At 38.5% G+C, this 21,539-nt stretch overlaps 2 protein-coding genes across 4 annotated transcripts in view; one reads left to right on the forward strand and one right to left on the reverse strand.

Moving 5' to 3' along the window:
- Positions 1-5,031, reverse strand: part of COL4A5 (collagen type IV alpha 5 chain) — a 77,517-nt gene extending 72,486 nt beyond the window's left edge. Inside the window, exon 1 of the mRNA XM_053474008.1 lies at positions 4,687-5,031. Within this exon, the coding sequence (XP_053329983.1) occupies positions 4,687-4,773 (87 nt within the window). The 5' untranslated portion in view covers positions 4,774-5,031. The remainder of the gene's footprint in view (positions 1-4,686) is intronic.
- Positions 5,032-5,142: 111 nt separating this feature from the next.
- The window catches only part of COL4A6 (collagen type IV alpha 6 chain), an 88,466-nt gene continuing 72,069 nt past the window's right edge, over positions 5,143-21,539 (forward strand). For 2 of the 3 annotated variants that reach the window (XM_053474004.1, XM_053474007.1), the window contains exons 1-4: positions 5,143-5,173; positions 5,585-5,867; positions 5,967-6,120; positions 6,234-6,285. In XM_053474004.1, the coding sequence (XP_053329979.1) occupies positions 6,110-6,120; positions 6,234-6,285 (63 nt within the window). In that variant the 5' untranslated portion in view covers positions 5,143-5,173; positions 5,585-5,867; positions 5,967-6,109. Of the gene's footprint in view, positions 5,174-5,584; positions 5,868-5,952; positions 6,121-6,233; positions 6,286-21,539 lie in introns of those variants that run through there. The other variant, XM_053474006.1, reaches the window with a different exon arrangement.

The raw sequence follows: 21,539 nt of genomic DNA on the forward strand, positions 1-21,539 counted from the left end.
TCTTAACGCAAACATGTACATTTTCTGCACCTCATACCCTTACGTGGCTGCATACCATTTAAAGGATAAGAGGCAGCAAAGAGGGCACTTGATTCCACTTATTCACTTATGGGTTAACCTTTTCAGCGGCAGGGGTCTGTCTCCAGGCATAGGCTACTGTGATAATGTGAAGTAATGCAGGATTCCTGAGCTGTCATCCAAACAACTCCAAACATGTCCTATCAAAACTACAGCTACACGGGCTGTGAACGAACTCATCGAACAAAATGGTACGAAAACTTGTTCTACTTTTCTGAATTCTTTAGCGAAGCAGTGTAGAGAATTCACCGCAATTCAGCTTGTTGGCCCTTTACCCCCCTGCATGGGTATAGCGTCCTGTGTTCCACATACCCAAACAGGTTTTCTAAGGTTTTTTTCCACTTTTAGCACAGCATTGCCGGTTTATGGCAGGTGGTGCCCCTAAGCTACAGAAGAAATTGTCCTTGGAATGCGACAGCCTTTAACTCTTTAAAGCTGCTTGTGTAACCCGCTGGAATCCATGTTCATTCATTTGGGGATACATATCTATATACAGTGGCCAGGCTACTGGTTGTGATATGCGTTGGTACGCCGGATGCTTCAGATATTGAAAGCGACTGTTCATTTTAACCAATCTTAGAAGAAAAATCTCAGTAATGGCTTCCTGGGTGATTTCTCAGTGATTTTAATATGCAGATTTTACACTGGAGATTTCTCTATAGCATCATTATGTTAAAACATGAACAAATTCACATGAATATGTACGTTTGCCCTAGCTCTGAAACTATGATGTCACACAGTAAGACCCTTTAAAGAGCTGCACTAAAGCATACATTCTCATCTTGATCAATGCAAATTGCTCTTCTCAAAAATCACTGCACGGAAATAAAGTCCGTGTCTAAGTGCCGCCTAATGATGTCATGGCTTGTTCTAATAAATGCCCATATTAACACCATACATGATGCGATACGTATGCCGCAAATGAAGTTTAGAAAAAGCCGCACAGTGTGACATCGGCACAGATTATTTGACCGTTGATCCCCTCCAAATACCTACAATGGACAGAAATATTCTGTAACCGCATGGAGCAATGTGGTCACTAAAGAGGAGTACAGCATGAGTACATCTTCCCATCTATCAAAACCTCTCACGTGTCATAGACACCGGCAGGCCTCACCTGGAGTCACAATGGTGTCAGGTTTAAGAAAAAGGTTTGCTAAATTCCACTCCTAATTTATGTTCTTGCATGCTTCACCCGATAGCCACAGGTCACGCGTGTTATGCGAACATTAAGTGCAGGTGACCTCCATGTTAAAGAGGTTCTGTCACCGTTACGCTTTTGGCATTGTCAAATTGGTGTCATTGATTTAGCGTAAAAGTACAGGACTGATTTACCCAGGAAAAACTGAATTTAAGGCAAAATGTGGCAAAACCAAGACATCAATTACGTAGATTTTTTACATTATATTACATTTTACAATAACCTCAAAACTAACGGCATACAAAACTGGCGGGAGCACGTTAAAACATAGAGAAGAGGGTCCTGTGAAGCTTCCCGTGACGGGAAATGGTGTAAGGATTTCAGTACAAAGATCGGAGTAGCCTGTTCTCCAAGCTACATGAATGTTACCCCAATTGTTATATATGCGAAAATACACCATATTCCTTTAGAAATCTGGGATGGAGACATATCATTTAGTTTAAAATCATCAAAGTAAATTCCTTATCCATGGGAAAGTTAACATAATGTTGAGGGGTTTGTTAAGGCTTCGTATTTTAATGGCAGGAGTTTACCCCAGCCATGGCATTCACTTGAATGCATATGATAGCATTATCATATCATAGATTATATGTGAAGTGTTTTGTATTTAAATGCATTGAGGGTTTCATCAGAATCCCTTCTTTGCATTTTCTCTCCTTCCCAGGTCCCTGCTGTTTGCCCTGCTCAGCAATGCGCATGCGCAGGGTACTCACCGCCAGTGTTCCAGGGGGCCTAATGAGACCCCTACATGCGCGCACAGAAGCACCCATGTTCATTTTAATAAGAGAGCTATCCTGCCAGTGATTGCCTGCTTTATATAGCGAAAACAGGCAAGTAACACGGACAGTAGAGAGGGGCATTATCCTGAGGCTTTGGGGATACCTTTTACCAAGGTAAGTGCATTTAGGAAAAAGAATGCATATTGGCGCACTTACGATGTACTTTAATATGCATCCATTGTTGGTGGGGCACTACGTTACTCCTTTAAAGTCCCCACCCTGTCTTTGTACCGCCAGAAAAAAATGTTCTTACCTGCTTGTCAGGCTCTTGTATCAAAGTGTTTTCATTTGAGCAAAAATATGTCATTTACAACACATCTTATCCACATAATATGTTTCAGGAAAACAAAAACCTTATCCTTTCATACAAAACGAAAAGAAAATACATTTTTCTGTAAAGGAGAGTACCGGAACGTTGAAAGTTTTAGGGGTACGATGACGAAATTCTACTTTACAGAAAAGGTAGTAGATACCTGGAATAGACCTCTAGTGGAACTGGTACAGAACACAGTAAATAATTTAAAAAAGCATGGGGCACGCATAAAGCACTCCTAAAGAATGAAGCAGTAAAAAGTGATACATAAAGGGGTTGACTAGATAGGCCGTGAAAGCATCAAGGTGTGAGGGTACCTTTTATTTCATGTATTGTTTCGCAGTATATGATGTATTTCTGCGGACCAATAAATGATATCGTTCTGTAGACTACCTTGGCTCTTAAACTTACACTATCTTTTATTTACATAGCCTCAACAATTTATGTTGCGCTTCTTACAGCACATATAGCAAAGACGTCGGTATGACATTATTATAATAATAATAATGTATATTATAATAATAATAATGTAACCCAAAAAGAGACGTTTTTGGAAGATGTACCTGGCTGCATGCATGACTGGGGAAAGCCATTCACTGGGAATTGGTAACATTTAACCCTTGCAATGCCAGAGCCGCACAAATAAAGGCTCTAGTACCCCATTAAGGCTCTACCCTTATATATCCTATGTCCTTTCCCAGCATATGACCAGAACCTCTTTATGGCATAAGTATATGTCGAAGAGCTACCAGCACAGGGGAGGACTATGGTCTGGCTATGAGATCGCACGCAGGGAGCATATACCTACTGTCCGATACAATGATTACAATGTTTATTTTTAAGAGTCTAATATTTATTTAACGTTTATATAGTTAAGTGGCAGAATCCACAACGTTTAGGTTTACACGGGGCTCACCGGCGTCTTAACATGGCAATAAATCTGCAGTCTTTCATTTGAATTGGTCCACAAATCTGATGACTTGGGCAGTCTGTCTACATGCTGCTTATGGTAATGGGAGTTATAGCGTCAGAGGAGGTTTAGCTCCAGCACTGTTCTTTAGCAGGTTAAGGATGGAGGTTACACTGCGCATGAGCTGCCTGTGAGGTTGCACCAAGCACTGCTTTAATTCTTCCTCCCCACTACATGTTTCAACTGTGCAGAGATGCTCCCCTGTGGCATTCAGAGGCCTAACCTGTGGATGGGTGCTGCTTAATCTAATGTACGTTAGGAGTGCCGTCCTCTTCTAATTTATTATCCCCGGGAACATATTAAAGTAATGGCGGGGTGTGACATCCCATACATGCTATTTACATGTGACCCTTTAATAACTGCTATTTAAATTCAGGTTTTTAAGCTGATACACAACTCCCACTCCTATCACAGAACAACCTCTGATAGTTTATTTACATTACTGAATGAATCTTTCGCAGATCAAGCATTATAATAGCATGAAAAAATACTTTTTGATGAAGGTCTCATTTAACATGTTACTTACTGTATATATATATATATATATATATATATATATATATATATATATATATATACACAACCTGTTGAAGGAATAGTTGAATCAAACACTTCCAATTTGGGCTAAGATGCCCCACTTCTATTATTCTGACATTAGAATGTTTACTTAACATAAGATATATAATAAAGGTAAGAGATCTGTTGGAATCATCTCCCCCCAAAAGGCTGCTCTATTCTCTTTGTCCTGGGCTATGGATCAGAAGTCAAGATATGCAGAGAAGGAGGTTAAAGGGACAGACAGGGAGACATTGTGATCAACTCCCTACCCTGCCCTGGGGTCAAGCTTTTCCGAAGCCAGCTCAGGTCTTAGGCTGATAAAAAGTGCAAGTACCAGTAAATACATCTACTGTACCCAGAGAATAGGAAGAATTGTTTGACACAAATACCCCGGGGATTAGCCGGGCTAACTGATCCGAAAAGCAATCTACCCCAAACCCTTGCATTCTGTGAATGGGATCTGTAGTGGGGGGAAAAGGCGAGCATGCGATCCCTTTAAACAGAATCCCCCCCCCCTCGATCTCCTGCTCGAGAAATATTGATAATAAATACATGCAAGTGACATTATCCCCAAAATGCCAGAAATAGCCTTTCCACTTCTTGTCTTGATGAGGTCATAAAAACACTATTTTTAACCAGTTTTAAGTTCTTTCAGACCTGAATCACTGAGGGTTTGGGTTACAAGGTTTATAAATATAAGTCAGTGACTGTCCGGCAGGCTGGCTATGCATTAGTCTATAAGAGTTAGAAAGAAGACGGTAAAAAAAAAGCCCCCCGTTGTACTTACCGCAGATTCTGCATTCTGCACCAGGTGCACCAGCAATAAGCCTAGGATAGCAAGGCTGGGTAAACTTAGCGAATGTCCCGGCTTCATTCTTCAAGCCCCTCGGATTTATTCAGTACCGGGGGGGCTTTACCCCAAACCCAGGCTCTTGCCTTCTGCACGGACCTGCAAACTTTTCCGTGCTGAAGTTAGCGGACGGACTTCTTTCGCCAGAAAGGCATTCGAACGTGATCCCTCCGCGCTCCCCAGGCTAATGATATAATCTGTACACCGATAGATGTGCTCTCTCTTGAGTCTTTTCGTAAAATTAATGAGCAGCCTCCTTAGAATTTTTTTTCTGGTGATAGTGGACCCCCCCCTTTCTCTACTTCTGTAACACTCCACCCATCCCCATCCCTTTCCCGCCCCCTCGCCTCATAAAGACACCGTCTGCCACTTGCACCAAGGAACTATTTGCTCTGCGGATGGATTAGTCTACCGACCCCTTTCAGTAATTGAAAACTAATATTTGCCCCCTTACTAGGCAATTAGTGCCCCTTTGCTGAATAAACACCTTAAACCCTATATGTTATTCCCTAACAATTTGCCACTAGAATTGTATTTGTTTGCCTGTTTGTTTTACAGTTATTTGTCATCTGCATGAGCATTTTGGAAGGGTGCCTCTTCTTAATACCCGGTATTAGCCTCCATCCTATGCCTTGCAGTTCTATGTGCATAGGATCCCGTCTTACAGCTACTCCTATTACAAATGACGCTGTCCAAATGCTAGTAAGGCTAAAATATCCTAACTAAGCCACATAGCTGAATCTGCCATTCTAGGTAGACATTGCACTGGGGATTCACAGACTTCTACAGAAGCAATTACAGTATATTTGCATAAAAGCAGCTTTTCCCCCAGCAGAGAGGATAACACAGCGCCGTTTGCACTGAGGGGCTCATAGAAGTGCGGACACTTAATACTGCGCTCTAAGTCATCTACCTGGGCATTTGGCTGTCAAAAAAAAAGTAAGCGGGGCTACTTGGAGTGACTTGCCTGTGATTGACAGCCCTAGCCACGCCCCCTTTCCTCCATTCCTAGTCGCAGCTCAGTGTTCGGTGCATGGAACCCATCCGATAGCTGAGGCAAGTTAAGACTTTGCGTGTAACTGCGGAGGGACGCAACCTTCAGCCGCTTTACCGTCTCGGTGAAACTCCTTAAACCTTTAGCTCTTCGTCTCTATGGCGTCTTAAGTCGACCCCTTTATGCTAACGACTTTTTTTGTCCCTTCTGTCTTTGTTTTTAGTTCCCCCGGGACTCCCCCACTAACCTTTGATTCCGAAGCTCCGCGGAGAAGCTTTCAATGAGCCCCCAGCACAGACCACTGTAACTACAGAAGAGAAAAAGGGGGGACGCATACTTCGCTTCCCCCTCGCAGATTAGAGGAAAATGATCGGACGGTAAGTGCTGCTCCTTGTATTCTTCTGACAATTATATCGTGTTTCTGGGGTAACTTAAAGATCATAGCCATCTGTATGCACCAGTTTCTAATACTTTTGTGGTTTGCTTGCAGGATTTGTCTACTGGTTGCTTTTGCTTGCCTTGCTGCTGACTTGGTGCAAGCGGTGAGTTGATCACAGTAACTCTATGAACTGTATAAAATGTGGGGGGGGTTTTGCCAATATATTCATTATTGGTTAGTTTTGCATTAAGTGAAGTCATTATAGGGACAGTGGTACACAAAATACTAATAGTTACATTGAATTTCATGAAGCCATTGTTAAAGCATATTTATTTTCTTTAAAATATAGTCATGTATGAACAGGTTACTGGACGCATAGTTGTGTTTTAGTTGTGAGCATAAGTTACATTTTAAAAGGTATTTAGAATACATATGAAATAATACACAATGCATGCTTATTTAACTGTTTGCTTACCCTTACATGACTTAAAATGAACTTTTAAGTCATGTAAATAGTGAATTTTGATAAAAATTGTAGTATTTTGTGCATTGACTAGTCCGATCCATTCCATTGTCATTTGAAGTGTAGTTAACTATTTGAATGCCATGGATGCCTGACACTGAAAGTGTTAAACATCTGGCCTCACGACATACTTATATTTATGATATATCCCTAATGTTTCAACTATTATGTCTACTCGGTCTCATAATTATATCTATTAACATGTATAATGGAGCTATCTGTATTCCAAAATATTGAATCCTTTTTTTGTTGCATAGTTGATGAGATGCACAGTCTCTGGCTTCAATAGGGTTAATGGTTTTAATAATGCCTACAATTCACTACAATTTCTAGATCACTCCCAAAATGTGCTACATATAAATGATACTTCAAGGTAGGCTGCAAGATTTCACACGTGTTGCGGTATATTGCGTATGTGTGATCCATTGTGTGTACCACAGGGAGCAGCGGATCTGGATGGATTATTGTCCCAATTAAGTTATTACTCTTGTTGCTGTCCATCTTTGTTCCGGTAGCCATTGTAAACATGCATAAGGAGAAGGGGAGATCACATCTGCTTAGGAAATGATATGCCATTCTGCCACCTTTTGACAGATCCCAAGTTCATTAAAGACAAATTACATTTATATGTAAAGCCAACAATTTTAACAATAAGAAAGCATGTTATCGGTGGTTTTAGTAAATTAATCTAATTTTGCTAAAAGATGTGGCAGTTTACATAGTAATAAGAGGGTTCATTTGAACGTTTTATCTTCAATTGGTGCCTCCTTAATTTATTTATCTTGGGCTAGGGGCCCCTGACTCGTCAGCCAATGGTCATGGCTCTACCTGTACCCACTGCTGCGTGATACATATTCACATACAAATATGTGTATGTGTAACATGTGGCGCCTTAGTCTTGGGATGAACTATGGAAGCTTGATAGTGGAGATGCCACCACATATAATAGCTATGGGGGACCTAACACCATTGGTTTTCCACCCAAGAAATAGCTATGCATTTACCTTCTCTTTTCAGTCATGATGGCTTTTGCCAAGGTGGACCATTTCGTCCAACTTGGACAAATATGCCTTACAAACTTGATTCAACTGTCTACTTTGTGAACGGATCCACAAGACTAATGGAGTTAACGAAATAACATATTACCCTTTTCAAAGAGCAAATTCTACTTCCACCCTTTACTAAATGTATTAGTATGGCCAGCCTCCTACCCAGCATTAGTTTTGCTCTTAGTACCTTGAAGCGGAAGGCACAAAGTAACATCTGTAGTAGTGGATATGGACATAATAATTACAAATGTTAATTGATTATCTTACATACAATTATGTTTAAAGAGCCAGCAAGCCTTATTTTTAGCACTTTAGAAAATGGGGTAATTTACTCTCCCTTTCAGCCCTGCTTAAGATGAATGTATATTAAAGTACTAGAGTATGTATCTCTCAAAATTGTGAAAAAAATTCATACAACTAGAACCCGCAGCTGCCCTCCTTCTCCATGATCCAAGAATTCTTGTCACTGATTGACTGCTTGAAGCAGCCAATCAGTGGCTGGGAAGCAGGGATAGGCGAAGTGTCCATACAAGGACACCAGTGTCTGTGGTAAGGTTTGTGAAGGTCCATAGGACACCATTAAATTTTCCACCACAGACCCCAGTAAATGTCCACCATGAGCGATGCTGGTGCCTACCCATGCGGGAAAGCGCTTCCAGTAGGAACTTGTTCTGCACATGCGCACATTCGCCAAGCCAGCACTGAAGCAGACTGGCAGTAAGTATATGAAGTGTTCGGCCAAACACATCTCCTGCATAAGAGCTGGGGCAGGCGGGCGGGCAAAGGGGCAAATGTGTATGCATTATGGTTCCCTTCAGCCAAACTTCATATGGACAGTTACCTTAACGTTATCTTAATAGTTATCTTATCTTAAGGGTAACGGTAGGGTCCATAAAGCGCTGTTGGATACTTAGTGTCGGAAGAATGCAGGCAGCAAGAAGTGATCAGTGAAGCTGCTTTTTTACCAAACACTTAAGATAAACATTGTGCAAACATTATTTTTCATAAAAGTCAATTTTGCTTTATCTGTTTCTTGAATGTTAAAAATAAGGTATACTGGCACTCAAAGTATGGACAATGAATAGGTTCTCCATGCCTGTAATTGTATGAAATGATGCAATAATGGGGATTTTCCTACCAATCCATGAATTGTGGGGAAAAATATGTAAAAATTTTTTTTTTGATATTTCAGTCCCTTCTTAATAACAGAAACAGAGATCAACATTGTGGTTCTAAATATTTCCAATATTTAACTTGGTGAGGAATATATGGTCTTCAGTTGCTTCTCGTTAACTTAAATCACCCCATTTCTGTTATCTTAAAGCGTCTTTACTGGATCCATGTCCTTATCTTAATGGACATGTTTATTATTGTGGGCTGAAGAAAGGTTAAAGAAATAGAGATTTGTGGTTTGTGCAATGAAATCTATAGCTATCTCATCACATACAGAATAAAAGATGACCCCCCAGGTGCTGGCCTGTATAAACCCTAACATAGTAGACATGGACATAAGGAACAAATCAGTAGCACCCTGCTGGTAGAAGACAGTTTTATTAAATAATAATAAACCTCAGTGAGATGAGAAGACATTATCTGTAAATAAGTTACCCAAACGCAAAAGTACACGAGCTTGGAGATATATCATTGTACGGCGCTGCAGAGTATGATGGCTCTATATAAAACAATTAATAATAAAAAATAATATACAGAGAAGATTTAAAATGTTCAGAGTTAAGAATAAGTGTGTTATAAAGGACCCTTTATTCTGCCCCCCCCCACACGGTGCACTTAAAAAATAGTGCTTTGCAGGTAGGGCATATGGCATGAACCATTGTAAAACCGTTCCGTTACATTACAACTAAAATATGTTTGTTACAGGTACTTTGGAAATATTTCAGGTTATAAAGTAGGAATAGACCCATTTAGACTACATTTGTGAGAAAGGCTGTTAAATTCATAACCCCGCTCCTGGAGATGTCTTTAGCAGGTCAGTCTAACTTTAAACATCTAGATTGGTCCTCCATGTAAATGGCGCAGGTATTAGCTGTAGAGATCTAATCATCCGGATGTTGGTTCTGTTATGAGCAGAGTCATAACTCGGGCTCATGGCGCCTGGTGCAGAGTCGCTGGTCCTGTCTCTTGTTGACTCCATTTCTGAAGGTGAGATGAGGTGCAGGAGCGTTGGGCCCTGGAAGAGTTTGCCCAGCGGAAGTTACGGCTCTGATTGAGAGGTGCAGGGAAAGCACCTTCCTTTTTCAATATTATAATAGTTATATTAAGCTATATGTATGGATATTTGTATGTATTTATTTAGCACTGATGTACTGCAATAAAGGCAGTATAATATGTAAATTATTCATATTGACAATATTAGTACAATAGATATGAATGCATTTTTAACTCTGTCCCCAAGAGCTTACAGTCTAAGCATTTACTAGGAAGTTTATTAACAGTGGAGAATTTTGAAAGCACAACTAATCTTCACATGCACAGAATCACAACATTTCACACTAAGGGATGTTCAAGGTGAATGCCACCTGTTTAATGTGGATGCAACATACAATTCTGAGCAAGTTCTCTTGGAAATGTTAACACAAATATTTTATTAAAAACAAAAAACTCTAACCTGATCTTAAAAGGACGCTTTATTTTGTCTTTTGTACATTTGGGGCACAAAAAAGGAGGCATTTTCAGATGTTGGTTACTTGAACAGCAGTGTTTTCAGGATATTGTAAAATTCCCTACCAAAGCTCTTAAAACTTCATACAGGATCTGAATCTTTGGTGTGACCCTGTTGAAATCCGGGTAGAATTTCCAAGAGGAAATGTCTCAATTCTAAACGTTTAATATTTGTGTTTTAATTCTGTATTAACCAGATTTCCTTTCCCTTTCTCTCTCCGTTATGCTTGACTTACAATGTCTGCCCTACTTCTGCGTAATGTTTGCACTCACCTTCTCACAGCCTCATGATGGCAGGGGTTCAGTGAATGTTCTCCACCAGTCAGGAATGCTGGGTCAGTACAAAATCACACACATGCGCAAGAACTGTAAGCACTTAGATGTTCATTCACTGCATTCCCCCTTAAAGATGAACCCAAGTGCACCCTGCATGTGCCTTGAACACAAGAAAGGGGCTTATGTTTAGCATAGGGGCTCAATAATGGTAGAGGGTTACAATAAATTAAGCCCAAACAAAGAATATCTTACATTGATAAGTAATATAAAAAAAAAGAACAAAATATGGATTTTCATTAAAAGTAATTATTGCTTTAGGGTGTTTTGGGTATTCCACACTTATATCAGTATTATTGTTTGGCATGTGCTCCCTCCGCCCTTGTCTCTGACGCTATGTAACTTCTGTTTGTGTGTCCACACTCTGTCTGCTCTTCCTTTATATCTCTGTCTTCATCTGCATGTCTGCCTTCTAACCCTATTTGCCTAATGCCCCTCCATGTAAATGGGATGTGGCGCTAGAGCCGCACATGGACTGTCTAGATGTGTTTTGAAGTTCATAATTTAGAATGAGTCTACATCATTAAGGGCATGTTAAGTAATATCCCAATTAGATATTTAACTTATTCTGTCTGTGGGAATTCACACTTTTATGTTAATTGCTGGACATTGACAACATGGCCCTCTTATCTTGTATGTTTCATTGTGTCCATTGCGTGCCCAAAAGGCATGTTTTTAAAGGAGTGTCATGGTACAATTACCATGATTGTTATGCAACAGATGTAAAATTATGGAGAGCCAATGGCACTAATGTGACCTCATTAGCAAGTTTTAGATAATGAGTAGATAACAGCTGTAAATTAGTCCTAAATTCCAGTGATTATCTACAAGCATTTTATTCCATTTATTTTTTGTGGTGTTTATGCCAATTCTTGGTGTTTCTTGATAAAGACCAGTACATTTGTAGTATTTCGGCCAACATGCGTTGTGGGAACTTGGCTGCACCAATGTGTACTGGTAAAGACCTGACATGATATCAGAACAACCATGTTCTCATCTTCATGGTAATTAAACATCATCATGCTCCATCAGCCACCGGCTTTGGAAACATACTTCTAAAAGGGAATCATGTCCAGCAGCCCATTCCAGGTGGTAAACTGCTCATGGAAAACTTGTGTCTGATAATTGTAGGTTTAATGATCTTTTCTTATCCAGCAAAAGCTGACCAAACTTAATTTGAATCTAATAAGATGATTTTGTTTGATTACATACAGTATCTTGGTAAAGTGGCTTTGATTGCAATGAGTAGTGTTTCCCAAGGGCCGCTCCCAGTGACACCAATCTATATCTTCTTTTGTAAAATAATTTTTGTTAATCTGATTTATGTAACCTCCAGTTTTATCTGAGAATCAGTTTGACGCAAACATCCCAAACATTTTACGTATCGTTTCGTGACATAATGTAGAACACGCATGCAATTCCTTGTATTTTATTTTAACAGCTCTATTTCCTACTGGTAACTACAGTCACAATGTTAACAATTACATGTAACAATGACTAAAAAGATACAAAGGAATCCAGCTGTTTGTGGCTAGAGTGGTTTAGTGGTGTGCTTTGTGGTTACCCTCTTGACCACAAGTGACTCTTGGAAGCAGATCATAGCAGCGTGATGAAGTCAAAAACATTTTGTCTTCTCATGACCGATATTTGAAGCTTTTACATTTTTGAGCTGAACACCCTGTACTATTTGGTAATACCGTACTCTTCTTAAATTCATTATAACTTCATTAACTCAAATAATGACCCTTACTTAAAGGAGGCTTATCAGAAAGACTTAGCATTGCAGCCATCTAAATAAAGAAAAACCCCAAAGTTTTCTAAGAGAAGTCAGCCCACTTGTATGCATATAAACAAATATATATATATATATATATTCCGCTATCTGAGTTTATGGTTCAGCACTGAGCTTGTACACACACACGCTTACAAACACACATAAGGGAGAGTCACCTTTTTAAAACTATTTTATTTACTTTTAGCTTCCTAATCCTGGCACAGTTCATTTTCAGTGTTTTGGTAATCCACAAACATTTCCATACATTGAGAAATAAAAATTTGGTTAAAAACTTTGAAGCTGCGAAAAAAAAGTTTCCTAAACCAATAATATATATGCATTATTATAGCAAGCTGTGTCAATATATGAATGTGGTATAAATGGAATTTTTTATATATATATATATATATATATATATATATATATATATATATATATATATATATATAAAACATGAGTTCTAGGCCCCTACTTACTATTTTCTTATTCTAATGCTGAAAGAGATAATTAACCAGTTTAGCCATTGTTGTAAAATGTAAATCAATCTGGAATTAGAAGAAATTTCGGATTAATGCTACGTCGGTAAAAGGGGCCCCCAAGATTAAGTTCTTGTGGTTGGATTTCTGTTCTTTCAAGAATTCCCAGTGGATAATAGAGATAAATCTTGGCGTATTTACTCGTTTATTTTACATGGTATGCTCAGACTTGTCCTGATCTTGTTCTGATAATATTAACATGCCTCTCAGCAATTCTTTCAGCTGTCTCAACTCTCATTGAAAGTACAGTCTGTTAAAATGAGGTTTAAGAACTTTTTTTTTCAAAAATATTATTTAAAAAGAAATTCTAAACGCTTATTTTGCATATCACATTAGAAACCTATCTTTGAAATGAATACGCAATTTTCCTTCAAAAAAGTTGTTTGCTAATATAACCGGCCAACAGAAAAAAAAAAGGTTTTGGACAAGCTTTATGTGATTTAATGAAAATGTTTATTTGGGGAACATAATTATTGAACGGAGTTTCTGATCTAGTTAAGGACCGAACATGCATTTGGCAAAACTCAAGTTTGCCTTGGAAAGAAACCAGGAAAAGCCAAGAATAAAAAATAAATGGAAAATAAAAGTTTTAGTATTTTAGGGTTTGGAGGTTTGAAGGGGGTTGATCCTACTTAGGCCCATTTGTAATCAGGATAATGATAAATGTATATGTATTAGATATATATATTCACTAATTCAGATCCACTTCACTTTGTTGTTATTATAACTTAGCTAGGACATAACAGGACAGGTTTTACCATTAACTTTACACATCACCTTTCTGAACCATCCAAAGCTTCGGGGGGAATCATGAGCGTTCCGGGGTGTCTAAGAAGACCCCTTGCACATGTGTATAGAAAGTACTGTCACTGATTTCAAAGAGAAACCTGGAGCTGCAGCTTCTCCTAAAGCTTTTTATGGCAAACACATGCATATCGAAGTACTGCTAAACTACTTTAATATCTATTCTTTGTTGATTGGGCTGCATATGGGCACTAAAGTGCTCCTTTAAGAAATGTAAGAGTTGAAGAAGCTACATGCTAAAGGATATATATTTAATATTTTCAGGATTTTAAAGTAGCTGTACGTTAATTCTAAAACAACTGAACATTTTTTAATTGTAATATTTTATTGTGAGTTTGTTCTTATTACTTCTGTGAAATATAGAGGTTTTGTATCAAAGGGAGGCAATGTGTGTTTATCACACTTTAGTCAAACTATAACTGTCCTCATTCCAGTGCTGGGTGTCAGCAGGATCATGTCTCCAAAAGGATCCTATACCTTTTTCGGCACAGATTTACATAGGTAACAGTAGAAGAACACCGCTGTGTTTCTCTGCCGAGGCTTGGTGTGTATGAGGCATTGGTGGGCGACCAGCACAGTGCTGATTGATCTTCCTCTGAGCTGAAATGGTATCCCTTTTCCCGCTTTCTTTCTTTCTTTTTATTTTTTTTTTACAAAAATCACCCATCACTCATTGTTATATGAAGGAAAATTCAAATTAGAGGGCAGCGGTTTCGCTAGGTATTTGCACTAATGGAAATGAAAAGGCCATTGGTGAATAGCACTAGAAACCACTTTACCGCAAAAAGCCTCCATATTGTGGCCCTTGTCCGTGGTACTAAACAGAGGTGACTAAAAATGCTAAATTAACACCATCTATTCCTCACCAACATAACAGAGATGCAATTTTATTGTAAAACTTATAACAAAAATATAAAAGTGGGAATTGCTCCATGCATTCGTATATAGAGCAGATCTTTCTAGACCTCTCTAGGCCGTTGAGCTTTTGGAAATGCAATCACATGTGAAAGTTATTCTTCCATGTCAATTCAAAAGGAAGTGAAATTTTAATGCTGATTGATTATTTGATTGGCATTTAAATCAGGTGATCAGTTGAATTTCATATGCTGACCAGATGTATACAGCGAGATTAGAGGAGGAAATACAATTTGTAATGGAGAACTTTGTAAAGACAAAATGCAAAAAAATCAACGTTTTATTAAAAAAACATGGGTTTTTTATGAGGCTTCATTAGGGGAGGGAGGGAGACAGATCTTTATGTACACATTCTGTTGGGAATATGTTTTCTTTCTGACCGTTCAAAAAAAAATTCAGATATAGAATTACCTCCAATTATGATATCATTCCATCCTGAAATTTATCTAGAGATAATAGGAATGAATAGCGGCGGAGTGGGGGTGGGGCAGGCATGCCACATTGGAATTCCATGCCTTAGAATGTGAATGGACACAGGTACTAGTGAGCTCCTTGACATATCTCAACAAGAAGGATACTCGATACTAGTTTTTCTTCAATGGGTTATAAAAATCTAAGGAAGCAATGAGAACATTCTTTTCAGTCCTTTCATTGTTTGGTTCTCTATTTGTTCTTAAAAACACTAGTAAGTCTACATAAATGTATTTTAACATGTAAGAAAAAAGAAAAAAAAAAAATATATATATATATATATTACCCAGGATTTTATTATCCTAAATTTAATTGCCTGTATTGTAAGGCTAAGGAATAAGACAGGCATGTTTGATCACTTGAGATATGGTAATGTAGTGGAGTACTTATCTTAATCCTAATCAATATACTCAAGATTCTGTTCATGTCGTTGACATAGACTTCCAACGAGAGTAACGTTTAGATTCATAGTTCCCACCTGTGCTTGTTCTTGAGTTTGTGTGACGATTTATGGAGCAGGCTTCCTTAGTAGGCTGTAGGTGCCTCTGTAAGTGAATGATAGCGATACTCAGACACGTGTCTATGGAATGCACCGTACTCAGGGCTGGAAACGTCTGTTTGTGCGCTAAGTGGGTTTTGGAAAGGGTGCTGAATACCGCATTTGCACGTCTGGCTGCATCCACCAACGTACACTTGGACCTTCACTTGACTGGAGGGAGGTGCTGTGAATTTTAGACAGTTTTTAGCAAACCCTTGGTTAAACTCATTAGGCAGCTTGCCCTGATATGATCTCTTGGCTGACAACACCTGTTTTGATTTTTTTTGTCCAGATGCACATGTGTAATTTGAATTTCTCCGTCTTCTATTTTCATTCGGTTACAGCAGAGTAAATTGTATTAAATTGATCTTGCAAGCTTGAATTCTCTTGTAAACTGATCGGCATATGAAATGTGCAAAGAATGGTTAATGTCAGCTGCACTGGAGTGGCGGCTGAAGTATTTTGCCGTTCAGGCTGAAAGCTTCTTACTTGTGCCCTACAGGTTAAAATTCCTGCCCTGCTGTGTCTGTGTCTTAGTCGAAGGGGGAAGGAAAACCACATCTCCAATACAGTTAACTATAATGTATTTTAATGTCATATTATTAATAATTATTCTTTAAGAGACGATTATATATTTAATAAGCCAGTTATTTTAATAAGCCACACTATGTATAGTACAACGTAGTCGTACTGACCTTTCCCCCATATTCTAAAACTGTGTATGTTATGTTGGATACAGATTATTTTGCGGGAGTATCTTTACAGTAATTTTTATGGTTTTTCTTCAGTCTTTTTTAAAAAAAATGTCATACCTTGCTTGATCTTGGCAGTTGTATTTGTTAAAAGATACAGACCAGGTTTTACCGCACTCCCTGCCCTCGTAAAGCAGGAGACAACACAAACATGCAGATGCACTGGGAGAATTCAGACATAAGTCTCAGGTTATTCTCGGCGAACAGCAAAGATGAGTGTCTGGGTTCCACTGATCACATAAGAGTAAAATAAGAAAGGAGCGACACACAGCTAATAGCAGTATAAAGCCTCTATCGCCCTAGATTTATAATAAGTAACAAAAACGTTAGTTACTTTTTGTATTATTTGTTTGTGTGCAGGGAAATACATTTGATCATTTTTTATATCATGCCAACAAAAGTCTTTAGTTCTACATAAAGAAAGTTCAGATATACTTAATAGTTAATGACAATTGATCCAAAGAGTTAGATGCGAGATGTATTTGATCTGTTGCCTCAATGTTTATTCTTAAATATCAAGTTAAACAAGCTGGGACCTTGTTATCCTAAAAATATAATTTATCCTAGGCTCTAGTTTACTTAATAAAGTACCCAGCACTTGTTGAGATGATAGTATTAAGTATTTATTTAACATCAATGAGCTAGGTAGGCATAACTCCTTGCTACCATCTCAACATCTGGCAGGCGAGGGCACATCTGCTGGAGCTGTCTGTGCCGATGTCTGTATTACCAGCGTATTCTTGTTTCTTTGAAATTTTCCCTAATAAGGTATTAAATTAGTGGTGCGTAAGCCTCTTTTATCCACTTTTCAATATAAAACATGCCTTTCATGTTAGACAGGAAGATATGTATTCACTGCCTGTTACCTTCAGTAAGTTCACTTTTTCCTGCCTGCAGACACAACAGCGTCTTATTTTAGCTGCTCACGGCTACTTTAGAGCGTGTGTGTTAAAACGGAAAATGCCCACTTCCAAACTCCCTATTTCAAACAAGTGGGGCAATGAGGTTTTTGCAACATGTTCCTGCCAAAAGCATCTCTACATTCTGCGACGCTAAAATAGAGTATAAACGTCCATAGCCAAACTGGAATTCAGGAGGCGTAAATATAGGCAAAGGGTACTTTTTAGTTGAAAGTTTAGCACCTCCGGGTTTTCTCTCTACTTACAGGTCTATATAAAGGACTAGATACCTTTTATAAAACTAGCTGAGGAAATAATTCTTAATTTGGTTTATATTTTCATGACATTCTAAAATTCTTGGCATCCAACTTTGGTGTTCACATTCCACCGTTTAGTAAATGCCATGACACAGTACTGGAAGATGCTTATCGGTTGCATACCTTGAGCTATCAGATCCTCCAGAAAAGGTCTTATCCAGGTGAATTTCCGTTGACATGCTCTTCTAATCTTTATCACTTGTAAATTACAAGGTCTGTGATTGTTGCCTAGAATGCATGCCCAAAGATAGTCTCCTAGGTTAACTATGACTTGGAGGCACTTTTAACGCTGATTGACCTGCTTTAGGACCTTTCCTAAAATAATGCCATCTTGTATCACGTGACTTAGTGGCCTGCCAGACATCATACTTTACTTTTGTGATTATAATTATCTGACTCCATATAGTGTCAACCCCCATCCCACAGCATCCTCACAGCTTGGCCTGCCGGTCGCTTTTTTTCTTGCACTAAAGAAGATCCAGAGAAAAATATTTTTAAGTATAATTTTGTTATATAGATGCTGGTGTTCCCTTTTTTTATTTTGGCTCCCAACACACTACACTTTATCTTTATGTGAGGCCCAGCTCTAATGTTTATGACATCCATTTATTAGTTGTCATGCTAAAAGCATAGATGGATGTTATCATGTCCTCTCTATGAGAACATAGAAAGCTTACAAAGACCTTTGATGAAATAAAGCATATGTGCGATTGATGATTTTAATAAACATTGGCAAAACATATGTATTAATTTACATGATAATTACATGATAATGTTAAGTTTTTTTAAAATATAAATTTATTAAAGGTATATTTCTCTTTACCTCCTCTCTTGACCGTCATGCCATAGATATGGGCATGTCTATAGTGACACCATCTATTCAAACATCTAGTCTGTCTCCTGCTAGAATCACTCTTGGCAGCTTTCCTAGCTATTTTAACACCATTATTATGACATCTATTATTTTAACAGATAAGAAGATCCTGCTCTAGTCTGCGTCTCTTCCTAAAAACACAGAACGGCTTTCACAAGATATGGGAAAACATGTTCTGATGTCCCCTCTCCTAGCTTCTCTTAGCCGACTGTTTGCACCAAGTTCTGATCTAACTCTTTTATACTAGGGTTGTAAGGAAAGATCAGAGATGCAAAGATGTTATCAGGTTCATAGTCTACACAATATTACTTATTTAATAAGAATCCATGCTGATTTTTGCTTTGTGTTGTGGAACTCCTAAATGGTAGTGTTGTGTAGTTCTCTGTTTAGAGGATATAGATAAAAATGCCAGGTCTGGAAGTAAGAGAAAGGTTCCAATTTGTATTTAAAATGAGTAGGACATTCTTGTCAGCAACTAGACTGGTGGTCAGGGAGTGGAATAGCCTCTCAGTAGAAGTGGTAGAGGTTCATAAAGGATACAAATTAAAATATGCATTAGATTTTGCTTTAAACAGATCAGTGCCAGCACTCTTTACTGAAGTTAGAAAAAAAAACAATTTGGGAGACTTGTCACCCCCACTGCCATGGCCAATATCATATACAGTAAAATATGCATATCTTTTATGAATAAAACAAAATTAAACCTTTAACTTGGTTGACAGCCTCCTCTGAGTTGCTTATACGTAACATGTAATGGCATTTAATTAAAAGCATATTTATCACTTTGGCATGTTCGTTAGAAAAGTGCTAGGAGTTTACAATGAGCTCCTATAAGCACAGACTGGACGACCTTCTAAAGGTAATGTCCCAGCAACAAACCTATCTGTGTTATATGATTGCTCCTTGTTGGACATTCCATGCAGCTATATTTATTTAATCTATTTTACTACTTCTGAAAAGAAGAAAACTAACTTGGAGAACTGATCTAGCAATAGAAGCGGAGAGAACTATAAGGCTTAAATGGAATTCGGCAAACGGGTGAGAAAAATATACCTTTTTTTCAGATGAGAACATGAAAGTGTTCTTCAAATACACTGGCCTCAGGAAACTCGCCTCGTTCCGGATGAGTCATTTTCCTACTCATAAAGCCCGTTTGTGTAATGTTAAGCCATTGTTTGGTGCAAGAAATTCTGTTGTCCAAACTTGCAATAAATATTGAGTTTTACAAGACAGCATAAAGAAGGAAGACTCATACATGGCTATACCAAAGCCTACCACTCATGCAATCAGGTGTGAGTTAAGGGAATGTTGCATGAATGTTGAGCTTCACTATGTGTATGGGCTGTAATAGTTATGAGAAATGCATAGTATAGCCATTTCTTTTTAAAAATGAATATTGTCAAAATAATAATATATATGAAAAATTATAGTTTTCCTTACACTTAACTAACTAGCTAAGGTTTTCAAACTACTCTCTGAATAGGGTCTAATGAAAAGCCTATCAACTATCGTAATGCTGTCCCCTTTGCTAATATCTGATGTATAGAAATAGTATGGTTAAATACATTTTTGAGCCTATCCTAAAGCGCAGATGTACTGGGAGCATATATGAGGGCAGTCAAAGTGCCTGCCAGCCCAAACAACTAAACAGTCATGGATGTGCGCTGGCCTTAGGGCAGATCCTATGTTTGACCCCCACACACACTTTAAAATGTAAAAGTATCCACACTCTCACTCACTCTTACGCATATTCTCTCACGCTCTCACTAATTTTATTACACTCTCAATCACTCTCTCTGTTTCTCACTATCTTCTCCCCCGACTGCTTCCGTGTCCTTCTGTCTCCTTTTCCGCAGCTCTGCTTTTTTTGTTGCCCCTTCTTCTTCTGTCTTTTTTCACTTCTCCTCGTATCTCTTTCTTTATCCACATTTCTGTGAACTAGGCCTCCCAGAGCAGTTCTGCAAAAGCATGGAGCTGTCGGTCACTCCGTTTCCCCCAATTGGAGGAAGTACCCAGAGATGCCACAATAATGAAGATAGATTTATGGGATAAGAGAAGCATTTTTGCACCTCTCTTTCTCCTTGAATCTGTCTGCATTATTCTGGCCTCTCGGAGTACTTATGAAAAGGGAAGAGCAAAAGGCCCTGGTTCATGGAGAAGCGGATGAAGAAAGAAGACGAGGGGGAAGGGGATGAAGAAAAATGACAGAAGAACAAAAAGATGCAAAATAAGAACATTGAGAGAGAGGGAATTTCTGGGAGACTTGGGACCTCTGTGTGCCGGTGTGGCCCCCCTGCGATGCGTGGCACCTGGGGCGGACTGCCCCCTAATCACTGACTGGCCTACAATCTCGTGTAAACCCATGATAACAGTAGGTGTTAGAAAGGTAACTAGCAGAGCAGCATTTATTGAGGAAATAGTGACTAGATCTGAACCAAGGCAGGGACAGCCAAGGTGACTTGCATTATTGATCTGTTAAAAACAAAAGTGCATGGCTTGCCCTTTAAATCTCCCCTTCAGGCCATGCAAAGATAGTGATGTTAACCAATGAATCAATTTATCATAGTTATGTTTTCCTTTTAAAAGGTGTCACAACATACCAAATAAACATTGTTTTCTCAGTGACACAGATAGAAACCACCTTTTTGCCTGGGGTGCTTACAACTGTAAAGCCGTGCAGCGCCAAGATGATTTCTTTAAAAACCGTGAGCAAAATTCTAAAACTAATAATTGATTTTAAAAATAAAGTGAAACTAGGATTTAGTATCACTGAACACTACCGATTCATGTGTCAACCAGATTTATGTACCAGTAAAAACAGATAGGATTCTCTATATTAGTTTGGTGGAATGTTCCACATACTTGTGTTGGGCAAAGATTCCTTAGCATCACAGTGATTTTATCTAATCTGTGTATTACAAAGGCTCAACCTCTTACTTTTACCAGCTGTCAA

This window comes from Spea bombifrons, chromosome 8 (assembly GCF_027358695.1).
Source record: "Spea bombifrons isolate aSpeBom1 chromosome 8, aSpeBom1.2.pri, whole genome shotgun sequence".
NCBI lineage: Eukaryota > Metazoa > Chordata > Amphibia > Anura > Pelobatidae > Spea > Spea bombifrons.